This window comes from Polyodon spathula, chromosome 14 (assembly GCF_017654505.1).
Source record: "Polyodon spathula isolate WHYD16114869_AA chromosome 14, ASM1765450v1, whole genome shotgun sequence".
NCBI classification, from domain to species: Eukaryota; Metazoa; Chordata; class Actinopteri; order Acipenseriformes; family Polyodontidae; genus Polyodon; species Polyodon spathula.
In genome coordinates this window covers 8,281,511-8,297,053 of record NC_054547.1, presented here as the reverse complement: position 1 = coordinate 8,297,053, position 15,543 = coordinate 8,281,511, and the positions used below count along the sequence as shown (strand labels likewise).

The window sequence follows — 15,543 nt, the reverse complement described above, 5'->3', positions numbered from 1 at the left end:
CAAAAGGAAGTTCATAATATATGTATGGATTTGTTTATTTTTTAAAATAGTATTGAAGCTTATTTTTACTAGTTATTCAAATAAACTTGAATGTGTCTGATTTTTGCCGTTTTCTAAAACTCCAAATGGTAAAGGCAGGATTTCTGGTTAACCTGGTGAGGGCTATATTTTATGAAAGGTGTTTTTTTTTTTTTTTTTTTTTTTTTTTTTTTTTTAAACTTATCACATTTTATAAGAACATACTGTATATGGTATTGAATCCGCTTTCCATATAGATCCTTACAGAAGGAAGAGCCCCATGTGGTGGCTGGAAAACCCCCATTTGTAATTACTACATTCATTTTTCATTCTCCGCTAGGCTCCCAAGGTCTTCTCTGAGGAGCTTCCAGTCCATCCTACGGCGGAAATCTCTGAACAAAGCATGGTGAGTCAGGGTCTCTCTTTGCAATATAACCCTTCTTTAACTTGACAGTTTTCTTCTACTTGATTTCAGAAAGTGATATTTCACAGAGCTGTTTCTTGGTGAAAACATCACTTGCAAGTTTGTAAACATGTCACACATTATGGAGATCTGCTTTTGTGACGAAAGTTGCTTTGGGCATGTCCTTAAGGGTTTTCATTCCCATTTGTTTTATATCTGGGATATAACAGTTCTCAACTACAGCTGAAGGCATATCCAGGACTAGGATGAATGATTGAAAATGAGTTAAAAACATAAGTTTGGCAAAACCAGACAGAACCTTAACAAAGCCATTGGGTGTTTTCTTGTTTGCTTTTTGCAGTAAATGTTTTTTTTTTTTTTTTTGTTCCTATTTGCCTCTGCAGGTTGGTGCTGATAGCATCATTGGTGCTTCCTGTCATGTGCTTGAGAAATCTTCCATCAAGCGTTCAACCATCGGAGCCTTCTCCTCCATCAGGGAGAAGGTTAAGATCACTAATTCCATCATAATGAATGAGGTTACCATCGAGGAAGGGTGAGTCAGCTGCAGGATGCGACTTCCGCTTTCTTTAACGTTCTACCACACCACATTTCCTACAAATTAATGACAGAGCATGTTAAAATGGGTTTAATGAACCAGTATTCACAATCAGAAGATTCCTGATGAGGAAGGATGCACTCGCCAAGAATCAGTGAAGTGGTTAAACTGTGCACCTTTCCTTAACAGAGTAATATACTATGAACAAAACAGTCTCAACATTTAGGGCATGATTTAGTGAAAGATCCATACCATGGAACGAAATGGGATTACTGTGGCTCCAGAGTACTAGCAGCAAGGTTTTGATAGCTGAATTCAGATGTCAGACTTAAAGATAGATGGAAGATGTGACCTCCTGGGGTGGGACCCAGCCTTCTTTTACACCCAGGTACTGAAAAGCAACCTTGACAAAAGTGGCTACCACTGCTTTCAGAATGCTAGTTTTCACCCATTTTGGAGAAAGCCATTTCATTTGCCCGAATTAAAAAAAAGAAATATGCTGAATATTAGCACTGCGCCAATGGGCAGACATAGCTGAGTTGTAGGGAAGGCAGCAGACAGCTGAAACCTGTTATCAGGGATGCAATTTAGAGAGCTGTGGATGTGCTGAACATTCCTGATTGCCCAGGTGACAGACAAACATGTATATATATTGTTTTTCTTGTTAGAACCAATGGACTGAGAGGCTGTGGCCCAGGGTTTAGAAATTAGAAAAAGGGTGACCTGTTGACTAAAGAAATATTAGTGCTAAGGCTCAGATAGGCACTGTTGTCTAAGAGATAGGCTTAGAATGGTGAGCAAAGAGAATCTGGTTTCACAGAATCAGCATCTGCCTCTAACATATTGTGCGACCCCTGAACCTTCCCTCGATGGGTGAGGAACACAATACCTAAATTAGGTCGTCGCAGCATCTAATATCATATGCTCATTTAATTCATACCCATAACTCTAATTATGACTTGTGACCACGCCTGAATCAACCTACACTGACGGCCCTACAGTACTACCCATAAAGTTGCTTTTTAGTGGCGCACTTGGCAGATGTGAAGCTGCATGCAGGTGGGAGTCGTAGTTGTGGGGACTGCTTTTGTTAAGAATGTGTTTTAGCTGTGCAGTCAACCCAAACAGAAGCCTGTACCAATAGATTGGTCGATTGACAAATAGAGACAGATACATCGGCAGTATAGATTGCTTGCTCCTACTAAGCATGTGTTAAACAGTTTTTTTTTTTTGTTTTTTTTTAAATAACAATCACCATTCCATCTAAGCTGCCTGAAGGAAATAGATGCAAAAACGCAACAGTAAATTGTAAAAAGAAAAAAAAAAAAAATTGTCTGTTTTTCAATGCTTAGCAATGGTGTAGAGTGCTGCAATCTTCAAAAGGAACTAGGTTAGGTCTAGCCCATACTTAAAACATTAATAGGGAAACTGTTAGCTGTCAGCATTTTGTCTACAAACTTTTAAAAACAGCATAGAAGCAAGAGTGAGCGTGGTGTTGTGTGTGTGTGCCTGACTCTGTGAGTGCAAGTGCATTAACAAAAAAAGAAAGAAAAAGCCCTCCTTTTACAAAAATAAAAATGCATGTGAGATTAACAAATCCTTGACATGCAGGAGGGAGGGGGTCATGGTGTGGAGGAGCACAGTGTCAGTAATTAGTGGTATTTCACTGCAGCTTCTTAGGTGGTCTTTCTGTTTGAGGCTTGAATCCATGTAATCTCCCATAGCTACCCAAACCCCCCCGTTGTACCTGAATAGATTGCCCCTGTGCCTTTGCCAACATAAACCTGCTTCTATTAACTACAGGAATTAGCATGCAGAAACTTCTAAGAGCTTCCACACAAGCTCCTGCAGTGTTTCTACTAGCTAGGGTGGGGTAACGATAGAAATAGAGCTACAACATTGCAGATAACCACTAGGATTGCCTCTACCCTTTTAGTTGGCTAACCTTGTAATTTGAAGTGATTTGCTATGTATGTGAAACTGTCTATTAGAAAGACCCAGTTATATTTCTATTCATTGTCCTGTTTGCAACCTTCATACGATTTGTATGTTTTATAGCCCCTTCATTTATTTAAATTTTGTTTTACTGATTCTTACAGAAAATAAATATTGTATTTTACAAAAGTAACATGTTTTTTTTAAAAAATGTGTTGTTGTTTAATTGTTGATTATACCATTAAAGTTGTAAATTGAAAATAGGACTTGAAATTGCCTTTTCAGTTTTAGCTGGTATTTAATTGTGGTTTTGACCATTTATTTAATGTATGATTTCAAGTGGAATTATATGTGTGTGTGTATGTGTATGTGTGTGTGTGTATATATGTATATATATAAACATATGTTAATTATTTCTTTACAAAAACAAGGTGGTGCAAAAAAAGATCAGGCTTTAACTGTGCAATTAATGGAACTTGAAAGGAACTCTAAGTTCATAGTAAACATGTTCATGCATCAAAAAGTTGGCTTGAGTATTGATGTAAACATTAAGCTCTGCAAATAAAGTTTTATGGAGCCAAGGAGATCTCAGGAAAATATTATTCTTTAAGTACTCTAAACAGACATTGAAATAGTGAAATGTGTGTGGTAAGAGCTTATTTCGTGTCTGAGCAGAAATGTACATATAGAGATTCTACCACGGGTTCACAGCATACGTAAACTTGAACCTCATTGGAGAATCTAGGTTTTGGCTGGGTATGTAAATATGAGTTTATATACAGCTGATCCTGCGTCTTGTAGAACTAATGTGCAAACCAGGAGAGGCTTGTCCAATAATATGTATATACATGTGTATAAACTGTTTGCATTACATATTTTTTTTCCCCACTGTATAAATGTTCCTTGCTTTCCAACCATTATCATGCAAACACATATCAAATTGATAACATATAACAAAGTTAGATTAGGAAAACAATGCAATGAAGATAATGAATCTCATAAGTAGTTAAATATACAATAACAATACAATAAAAAAATAAACTAAGTTAAATGGTTTTACTTGTGTCTTAAACTAAGTGGCATTGAACCGAGATATGGACAATGCAAGCAAAGCTCAAGCTCACCTTGTCTGTTGTGGCTTCTACAGGTGCAGTATTCAGGGCAGTGTGATCTGTAGCTATGCTGTCATTGGCAGAGGGGCTGACATCAAGTACTGCCTGGTTGGTAGTGGACAGTGCATCGAAGCAGAAGGTGAGTACTTATTGCATTTATCAGCAACAGAGATGTAATGGGACACCTGAAGTTGCAATTTTGTAAATGCCTCAATACACAGTTATTTTATCATATGTTCCATGATGCATGCAATAAGATAAACTTATCAGTAATGACTGACTTAGGTTGTGATCCAAAACTTTCCTGAGATACGGTGGAAAATGTATTCATACAAAAAATAGGTCATACAGGAGTTACTTGGACTTTATAGTTTGTAGTAAAAATCATTCTGAGACCCTCAAAGATAGGAAAGAATTTTTAATAAAAGCCTGACACTGGTAATAGTTCTTGTTTTTAACCACTTACCTTATTTATTAATGATTAACTAAAACATTGTACTGATTTTACAGCTCACACTGCGAGCTGTTTCAGTGTTCTCATACTGATAGTCATGGTTCTACTAAGAAGGTTCTGGTGAAGTGTAAATTCCTTTTACATGCAATTAGACAGTTTCCATACACAATCATACTGCATTAGATAATGGTGTAGAAACAGCAAATGTTCTACACAAGTTTAGACCTGTGGTTTTTTTTTTTTAAGGTTTCTGAATACAGATCGCTCTTTGCAAGATCTTATTAAAAATAAAGCCCTTGTCTACAATTGAGTGAATGTAAACCTTTTTTTTTCGTTCTGCCTGGGGAGTTGTACAGGGTGGTGGTGTTTGTGTGTGTGTGCGTGTATAAGGCGGTTGTTGAATTCATGGTGGTCCTGGCCTGGGCTCTAACCTTTCTATCACTAACACTGTCAGAGGCTCCACTAATCTGTCCAGGGCCAGCTCTGCTTAATTGACTAAACAACAGGGAGTTGCTTTACAATGGGCCCACTTATAAACTGCAACATCCCCTTTCTGCTGAGTGTCGCAGGATGCCCTGGTGAAGCTGGATCTTATCGGCTGCACACAGCCTTGGAGGCAGTGGTAAACCGAAAAGATGTCAGGAACCTCAATTTACAAACTTGTCTTACTTAAGTCCAAAACTGGCTGCCCTGGGCCTGATATTTTTTAGGTTGCTCAAAAAAAAAAATTAAAAAAAATTAATAATAATAATAATAATAATAATAATAATGGTAAAGTGAGCAAGTAAAAAATAACCTATGAGTTCATCTTTAGTAGACATCCAATTATCCGAATTTCTCTGGCAGATTATTCTGATAATCAGGTAGTATAATCAAGGTTTGATGATCCTCAAAATATTTATTATACACTTTATGAGATTATTTAAAAAGATAAAAAAAAAAAAAGTTCTAATGATGTAGGGTTTTGAATGATCATGTGGCAGCCGGGTGTATTTCCCTCCACAAATGGTATCTGTTTTCATGTTGGTTACTTTGATAGATGTTACACAAAGCACATTGTGAAAGCTGGATGCAGTTAACCATTTCCCTTACAGCTTAAATAAAAAACAACCAAAAATTGGAAATCCTTTATCTTTGAAGTTTGAAGTTCTGCCAATTATGAAAATGTCATTCTTTCTGACATCAAATAAATAATTAACTGTGCAGCATTAACAAAAACCTGTTTTTATAAGTTTGCATGCATCATCTGTACGGCTTTATGTATTTCTTTATATATTTTTAAAAGGTTACATCTAAATACATGTGGACAGATAAGCGGGTTATCGTACATAGAACAGCATACACTGTAACCATCCTGTGAAGGATAGCTGGGTAGATAAACAGTGAGTTAACATTGGTAAACACATTAAATATCTATGTTAAAAAATGAGAGCAAGATCAGAGCGTTTATAAAAAATTTAATACAAGACCACCCTGTGCGGGAAGAAAAAAAGGTTTTAAAGACAGGTGGTCTTAATCTGCAGGTGCCGCTACATTCAAGTCAAGTGTACTCCATTGAAAAGCGCTCTGTAGGAGTTGGATGTGTGAAGAGATGACCTGGTCTCTCTGTGTTTTATGCTCTAGTTAATTTTTGTTAAAATGAAAAAGCTTAATGTTCATTCGTTTTATATATATATATATATATATATATATATATATATATATATATATATATATATATATATATATATATATATATATAAAAAAATTTCTTAGTATTGATGGCCAGTCATGGATGTGCTGGTTTAATAGTCTGATATGGGACACCGCTGTCTGAAAGACATCACCATCCCTATCGGTATCCCTAAACCAGTTTAACTTCTCCTTACCTCCAGCCATCTTCACATATTGTCCAAAACCATGGAATAGTATCGGAAGCATTCAGTTCCCAAAAGGATTGTGCGTGTCACTCAACCTCCTTGTGATTCAGTCTCACTTGATTGGTCTCAATGAACAACACTGAGTACATGGATTTGAATTGCTTAACATGCTTAACCTTCATACCTGAAATCCTCATTCCCTCTGAGTTACCTTTGGGGCCCGATACAGAAATCTATCAAATTTGTAACACACTTATTTAGTCACTAATTACAGCTTTTGTAAGTGCAGTAATGCTGTCTGTTTTGGGTCTGGTTAATGCTGTTAGAACAGACAACAGGTCTTTAATATTAAAATACTGCATTTTGTTAATTTAATTTATTTACCTGAATCTGGAGACTCTAATTGTAACACTGTAATATGATAATTTAATCGTACTGTATAGTGCTGAAGAAAAAATTTGAAGTATTGATCCTGTCCGCGTCTTTGGATGTATTAGCGATTTTAAAAAGTGTTGTTTCTGTTTATTCTTCTAATTTCCTGTTGGTGTTACTCTGTTACAGTCCAGGGAATGTTTGCGTTCTGGTTGGCAATAGTGAGCAGACTCACTCTCATGTTTCCCAACGCAACTTCCAAATGTCAGAAAACCTAGAAGTTATAATATAATTTTGAGCATAATAAGCCTAGTAAGACTTGCAGCTATATCATACCTGGGTTAAATTAGAGGATAGCTAGTTTTACAGTTTTTCACTCATTATTATTTTTATATTCCAGCTGAAAGGAACAATGAAGTGATAGTGGGCACCGACCAACTGATGGAGATCTAGAGACGCTGAAACTACCATTGTTCAGGTCAAGCACTGGACACTTAACTCCACATGAACATACAGACAAAGCAAAACACACAGCATCCCAACCTCTGTTCTGTTGTGAACCACACAAGCAGTTATGTCTTTTTTATATTGTGGATCTTCCCAATAAAAGAGGAGTGTTTATTTATCTCAACATTGTTCTTTTTTTTGTGGTTCTTTTTTGTACTTCAGCCAATATCATGGATTTGCAGACTACTTGCCTTATATTTGCAAACTCTGGTCTTATACTTCTTATATGTCACAGATCTTGCAATTGAGATACAGTAGAAATAAAGACATTTTTCAGACTGCCTGTTGTTAACTTACACTGATGCAGCCTGTCAACCTCACAGAGTCTGTTGCTGTGAGGAACGCAGGGCTACAATGGGGTTAATGTTATTTATTCTTCAAGTACACAAAACACAGGGACCACCCAGAATGAGCCTAACAAGAAACAACATTCCCTCCCACTTTCACATAACGCAAGAGAGAAGTTGCTTCAAAAAATATTTTGTTTATGGCATTGCTACTCTGTTGCACCCCCTAAATTACTGGTCTGAAGATCTTAAGTCACGAAAGGGCTTATGGTTTTGTGATTTGAAGAGCCAGCATGAAGACAACTTGGCCACATTTATTTAATTTAGAATGCCTAAGTAGGTTATTAAATGAATGGCTTTCCTGGGGAGGCATTTGTTTGAGGATTTTAGTTATTCTTGTCATTGTCTAAATCTTGAAAGAATTACATGGGTGTTTTTTTTTTACATGCCACTGTTTATTAACAGTACAGTGACCACCAATATAGTATTACTTTAAACTTCTACTTATCTACATGCTTGTGGATTATTATGCAGAGTAAAATTACTGTGCAACATTTGTTCAGGATTCCATCATTCTTTAAGGTTATAAATGAGCAATTCCTTGAAAGGATTTCAAATTCAATGTGGTTGATAATAGTGTCTGTAGACTGTTGCAATTATGAAATCTGCACACATTTGTAGTCTGTGAACTGAAGATAGAACACACAATTTTAAGTCACTGGTTATCAGAAATTCTGTGTATGTAGATTATGTATAGCAGAGTTTCCTCTTGACCAATCTGGAAAAAAATCAGTGTCAGCTACCCCTAGTGAGTAACTGAGAACGGTGATTCCCAATCAGATTACCAATGGTGATCATGTGATGACTTTCCCAGCTTGTCTGCAGTGATCAAACAAATGGCTGTGTCAAATTCAATAGCAATCTGAACCCTTGCTGGTGAAATCCTTCTCATAGGTTGCTTCTTATTTTGGATGCTAAATAATTAAGCTAGAAGTTAGAATGAATGCCTTATTTAATTTAAAAAAAAAAATGAATTAATTTAAACCATAATGAAATCAAAGATTTGTTTTGCTGGTTTATAATAATGTTGGATATTTATTGTTGACAGGTTGATTTAATATTTAGTTTTAGTTTTGCCAAAACATAGGGATTTATACAAAATACCCAGATTGTCACGTGCTGAATTGACCATTTGTGTGGAAGTGCTATGTGGTTGCCAACTATTTGTGGTTGTTAACACAGCTCACTTGGCATATGTCATGGTTTGGGACATTTAACACTCCTTAAATAACTGGGACATAAAACTGCATGATTTTCCAAAGATCTGAGGTCCCTCAGTAACGCTGGCACCTGGAAGTGTGTCCATAATGACACCCTTTCACATCTAGAAAGCTTGGCTTTCTTAATTACTATTTTTGGCAGCATATAGCAGATGTTTGTGTTTTCTATGTGGATCGAGTGGCATCTGCTAGATTGTGAGTATCACATATCAGAAAATCTTTCTAGATCAGTTTTTAATGAAGAGAAAACCATCAAATACTGCACTGCTTAAATGTCAGAAATTAGAAATTATGAAATTAGGTTTAGTATAAAGACAAACATTAAATTATTTTCCAGTTATGTGAAAGGGGAGGGGATCAATCGTGTTTCTTGGATTTAGAGAAAGGACACTTTCTTTGTCCAGGCTAAACACAGGCAGATAAAAAGTTACTGCTGGAGAAGTACTAGAGCAATGGATTGCCCCCATGCATGGCCAATGAGGCTGCCTTGAGGCGGGGGCTGGGCTGGGGCTGGGCAGCTGGCAGGCCACCCATGTAGAGAAGAACCTGCATGTTTGCTGCTGACCCCTGGACATTAACAGAATACTTCCTCAATTTCTCTCCCGTGTTCTTGCAGCACAAACTAATTTACTCTCTTTCACACAAGCCTTAAAGGCCCCCCAGCCCCTCCCGGCCCCTCTCGGCTTGTTCAGAGTCTGCATTTAAGCTTGCATCGCAAAGAAGCATGAGCTTGCTTACTGCACCTTCACAAGGGCTGTTAATGACCAAAAGAATGTGCATTCTGTAATAACGTACGGAAGATTAATGGCTCTGACAGTTCTGTACTGTATGTGTTTTCTTGAAACGCAGTGAAACCCCAAATTACAGGCATGCTGTCCATGCTTGAATGGAGTAATCCACATCCAAATCGTTATTTTTTTTTTTTTTTTTTTTTTTAAGTCATTCCTTACACAAAACTGTTTGCTCCAATAGTATGTGGTTGATTCAATTTAGTATGTAGCTTCTTAACTGATGAGTAACACTTTCAATGAATTACTAATCTGCTAATTAATTTTACACATAAGATATTCGTACAATATATCCCTTACACAATTAATAGTGAAACGTAACAGTGGTTTTGTAAACAGTTGAAGATGTTCTTTCTAGGCGCTTCCAACATTTTTTATTTGTGGCATATTTCCCTAAGACATAGAAACACAAAGTATACTTTTTTGGGTGGGGTGCATGTGTAACAACTCACAAGTGCTAGTTACTGTATAGCGTATGTTTAATCCCTCTATGGGGGAATTACAGTAATATATCAGTCAGTCTATTTTATATAGCGCCTTTCATAGTGGACCACCATCACAAAGCGCTTAAGGAGGACTTGCAGGTACAACTGTCAGAACTGTTTAGAAATGTTTCTTCAAGGGTGAAAAAAATGGAAACAATAATGGAAGAGAACGTTAATGTATGAAAATTCCCTTTTCATTTTCAAATGTAAATCGTGGTGTTTGTGAAAAGTCTGGATTGATACAATTAGTAATTTGGGTTCTCTTACTTCATCTAGAAGTACTAAAAAGAAAAATGAGGAAATCCTTACACCTAAAGGCTTTGTCAATACTGGGGTGACTGTACATTAGATGGGACATATCCACAGTTAACAAATTCAATAAATACACATGTAAACACATAACTAAATCTTTATTGTTAAGTATCTGCTTTATAGTTTGTGATTATTATTGGAACAGTCCAGAGACACATGCACTGTTTGAAGTACAGGCAGCAATAAAAAAGCTACCCCACTTTCAAATGTACCACTATACCTCAAACCTGCCTGGGCAGGACCACCCTCTTAGGGGGTGAAAGAGGAGTTCAGTCTCTTTGTCTGGTCCCTTGGCCTCTTTGATAGGTGTCCTGCAAAGGTGCTCATTAATGGCAATGATAGAGGTCTTGTGACCTGTCTTTTGAATTGTATTTAGATCAGAAACAACCTTGGCTGTGCTTGCACTCGGATCTAAAGGAAAAACCCTAACTAGTCCACATATGTGATTAAGAGGTAAGTTGCAGAGAATTACAAGAATATTCCATCTCAGGGTTCTGTGACATTATAAAAAAAAACATTTTATTTTTTGTAATACAGATTAAAGTCAATGAAAAACCTAGGTATTGTACTTATGACACTTTTTTTTTTTTCAGTTTGCAGAGTTAGCGTTCAATATTTAATTAATTATTTTTTATAATTACCTGAGACACCTTGTATATAACTCACTCCCTGTGTATTTTTTGCATTGGTCAAGCTGTACTTATAATCGCAATCCATTTACAGTATTATAATTGGAAACATCTCTATATGATAATATAATGGCATGTAGTGCTGTTTATGGGAAATTATAGAGTGGGTATATGGGCATATCCTCAATAAGGCTGTAATGGCCAATGGGCGAGAAAACATTGTTGCTCTTACAAGATCAGCAGTCTGGAGTCAGCTTTAGTGCTGTTAAGAGCCTTTATCATTTCTGGGACAGATTTACTGATCCTTTGCTCCAATGCAATTTTTTTGCAGTAAGTACAAATTACTAAAATAATAATAATAATAAATAGCAGTGTAATTTTATAAGATCTAAGTTCTGTATTTTATATGGTTAATTTTTTTATTTTTTATTTTTTTAAAGACTCTATATATTGGTCTTTGTTTTAAATTTAACATGTTTAACTAATTATATATTTGAATGTATACTATTTATTTGATGTCTGCAGGACATATTCTTGTACACTATGTACAGTTTTAAGTGTTTACATATAAATGTGCCCAAAATGAGATGCTCAGTAACATACCTGAGTTTAGGTGGCATCCATACAAAATATTTGTAATTATTATGATTAAGCTTTCAAGATGTGTTAAACAAGTTTAGTTTAAAAAAAAAAAAAAAAAAAAAGCAACATCAAAACTGTTCTTACTCATAAAGGCTCCCTGAAGACAAAAGTACTGATTTGAGATTGCCACCTGCTACCCCACGTCCAACAATACATACCTTAAAAGGGAACAAGGAAAGAGCCTGAAAAATCTTTAGAGGAACCATTGATTATAGTGACAAAGGGGAAAAGAAATACATTATCATAATTAATCCTATCGCTGGCAGTGGGTGGCAGGTTGCCATCTAGGGCTGTCGGACACTGACAATGCCTACATGTATACACAAGCTATTGTGTAACAAGGCAGTTTGGGGGTTAAGAATATTTTAAGCTTTGTAAACATCATTCACTGAACAAAACCTCACTGTTAGTCAGAAGGGCAACTTTCTCTGTCTCATTTTTTAATGTGATAACAGAATGTCTGACGTCCATTGAAATTAAACTTCCTTCGTGTTATTTTTTTTAATTTTTCTTTTTTTATGTCACTTCAGAGAACCGTAGCAATATTTTTTTCAGATTATGGTATCGAGGTGGTTTTCTGACAGAAAGTGTATTATACAAAAAATAATAATAATCCATGGCATGTGTTAAATAAAAATAACTAATCTGGTAAGGATTTTGCAATAAAAATAAAATAAAAAATACATATTTAAACATCTCGCACTATCCAGTTTACATTTTCTGATATTAACAGAATTGATTACACGGGAGGGGAGGGGGGGGGGGGTAATTTTCACAGGTTCAAATCCCAGCTCAGCCACTGATTCATTGAGTGACCTTGAGCAAGTCACTTAACCTCCTTGTGCTCCGTCTTTCGGGTGAGACGTTGTTGTAAGTGACTCTGCAACTGATGCATAGGTCACACACCCTAGTCTCTTACCTTGTAAAGAGCTTTGTGATGGTGGTCCACTGTGAAAGGCGCTATATGAAAATAAAGATTGATATTATATAGCAGGGTTTTCTGGGAGTTCTAGTTTTTTTCTTTTTAACCCGTTCAGCTGTAAGGGGTGTTATTTCAGTTTTTAGACAACTGTTTAATGACCCTAAAGTGTAAAATGTGTACTACCCTACTTTTTAAAATTCAAATTATCAGTATTATACTAACCTGTCAGGAAATAATCTGACATAGTATAGTGTAGTATAAATAGTATAAATAAAAAATAAAACAGCACAAAGATATATAAAAATGTGTAATGATTTCTTGCAGTGTGTTTTCTACTTGTGAAATAATATCATGCCCATAAGTGAGCTCCTTTCCTATGCCTTTTAAATGAAGATTAATTTAGCCTAGTCGTTTTAAATTATTTGAATGTCTTAAACTTATATTTGTGCTACGTTGGCCTTAATTTTTACTGCTTTCTAAAAAAATAAACCCCACCTGTTTTTGCCGAAGTTGAGCGATGGTTGAGCTACTTTTGCCCACACGTATTGGTTGGGGCTGTGGGAGTTCATGTTAAGAGCTGTGTGATGGCAGCTATCTGGACAGCGCATGGTCATCGCCTCAGTTTATTTACTCAAGGCCTACAGACCTCAGCCAAGACCTCCCTCAGTTTGTTAGGCTTAAAGGGGGCCCTGTCTACCACACAAGGCAATTCTTCACATTCCACATTAGCTCCAATTTCCATCTGCCTTTTTCTTCGTTAAATTAAACAAATTGAGTTTTTAGCGGGTTAGCAGGTGCGCTTCTCCACACATCTTGCATGCGTTTATACAACGGCAACAGTATTATTACTTGACTCGACTGTATAAAAGCGTGTAATGGTTTATACATAACACATAAAAAATACGGTAATACTATTTGTAATACAAAATTATGTGAAATAGAATATTTACCATGGCTATCTATATTATCTTAGTGTAAAATGTATTCAGAATACATCAGTGTGATACTAATATGAGAAAGGTAATTGTGATGTAATACTTTGGAGGATATTTTTGTACTTATTATGCGTTCTGGCTACTGCACTGGGGCTTCCGAGTTGAGAAGTTGACTACATCCCAAAGACTTACTAGTGGCACCCTGCATTTGCATTTGCTGTTGATTTGCATCTATATTTATATATATATATTATTTATATAACTATTGGCCAAATAGTCTGGACAGTTAAGGTGTGTTCCTGTTAGAAAATAATTTCAAGGCAGAACAATAGCAATTTCTCCTCTTGAAAGAAAATGTATTCAGGTAAATTTGTCACACAGATATAGCTATGTTTGCATCCCATCTACCTCTCCTCTTTGTTGTTTAAAGAAATCTGTAAGCTTAGCACTCTCAGAATTTGTTCCTCACAGTATTAAAAAATATATATTTGCAATATATGATGTGTACTGTACTAATGTTCAATGCTTTAAAATGTTTCAAATATATCTGTATTTTGTTTTTAAAACTTAGACTAGGATTTCAGATACAATCAATGCATGATGTGTTAAGTATCAAAATATATTCAGGAAACAACATCAAAAATATACATCGGCATCAATGTACAATATTCTGCATTAAATATATCACAAACTATATTTCCTTATGTATTGTTCCAATATATTCAATACAGGATATTTTAAGTACATATTAAAATATATTAGGTGAAATACATTTAAAATATGTATGACCATCAATAGAAAATATACTCCATGAAATACGTCAGACAGTATAGTTCTCAGATATTTTCCCCTGGTATATTCAATGCAGGATATTTTAAGTACATATTAAAATATATGTGTTGCAGTACTTTTGAACAATATATTATCATCTATATAAAATATGCTCAAAAAATATTTTCTTACATATTCTTTCAAAATATTTCACACTTATATATATATATATATATATATCTATATATATATATATATATATATATATATATATATATATATATATATATATATTTTTTTTTTTGTTTATTATATTATACGTTATATAAATGTTATTTAATAAAAAAGTATTACCATAAATTATTTTCATTCGGTTTTATTGTATTAGAACTCAAATTAACATATCCTTGAGATTTCTTTATCACTAAGTTTTAGTGATTCCCATTGGATTGGGTAACCTTTGCTAGAAACGAACGACTGATATTAGCCACTATTATTATTATTATTATTATTATTATTATTTATTATTATTATTATTATTATTATTAATTAATCATTTGAAAAGACAGTTTAACCTATGATGTATGTTCAAAAATTATGTGTAACTGACCACTATTCTAAAGTAAAGACAAACTTGATTAAAATAAATAAATGAACTAGAGTAACCTAACATTCTGGATTTCTAGTTTTGAAACAATCTGTAATATATTACTGCAACAAGAGTATTAAGAACAACAAAGAATATGACTCAAAACTCAAGTATAAATGAAAAAAAAATCTGAGTAAAAAGAATGCTTTGACTCTACCAGAGTTAGCTAGAGTACTGCTGTCAAGAAAAAAATAATGGAAAAGAAGAACACAATCCATGCAGAGTGTAGAGGGTGCAGAAAACAGATCTAACAGTAGATGGCAGGTTAGAATAAAGACTGCTCCACCCACTGGACAAGTTTGCAATTAAGGATTTAGACACGTCAGTCAGTGGCATTATTCCACCTCATGCCATTAAAACTAAATGCTAATAACATGCACACAGTTTAAGTCAAACCTAAATAGGGGTCACTTCTCAAAAGACAGGTTTACCTGTGGGAGATGTTCAACACAGTGACTGGTAAAAAGCTACCAACACAATCAGAGGTACTGAACTGTATGTCCAGATCCAGATGTAACTCATTACTGTTACAATTAAATTTGCACTTCTAATTGAAAATAATGTAATACTCAGAACAGGCGTTATACTGTACATTTTCAATTTAATTATTAATGAGTGATACCTGTG

The 15,543-nt window shown here is 35.1% G+C and overlaps 1 protein-coding gene across 1 annotated transcript in view; it reads left to right on the top strand.

Annotated features, from left to right (window-relative positions):
- Positions 1 to 7,340, top strand: part of LOC121327025 (translation initiation factor eIF-2B subunit gamma-like) — a 38,888-nt gene extending 31,548 nt beyond the window's left edge. The window contains exons 9-12 of the mRNA XM_041270784.1: positions 359 to 424; positions 826 to 974; positions 4,060 to 4,163; positions 7,110 to 7,340. Coding sequence (XP_041126718.1) covers positions 359 to 424; positions 826 to 974; positions 4,060 to 4,163; positions 7,110 to 7,162 — 372 coding nt within the window. The 3' untranslated portion in view covers positions 7,163 to 7,340. The remainder of the gene's footprint in view (positions 1 to 358; positions 425 to 825; positions 975 to 4,059; positions 4,164 to 7,109) is intronic.
- The last annotated feature ends 8,203 nt before the right edge of the window (positions 7,341 to 15,543 follow it).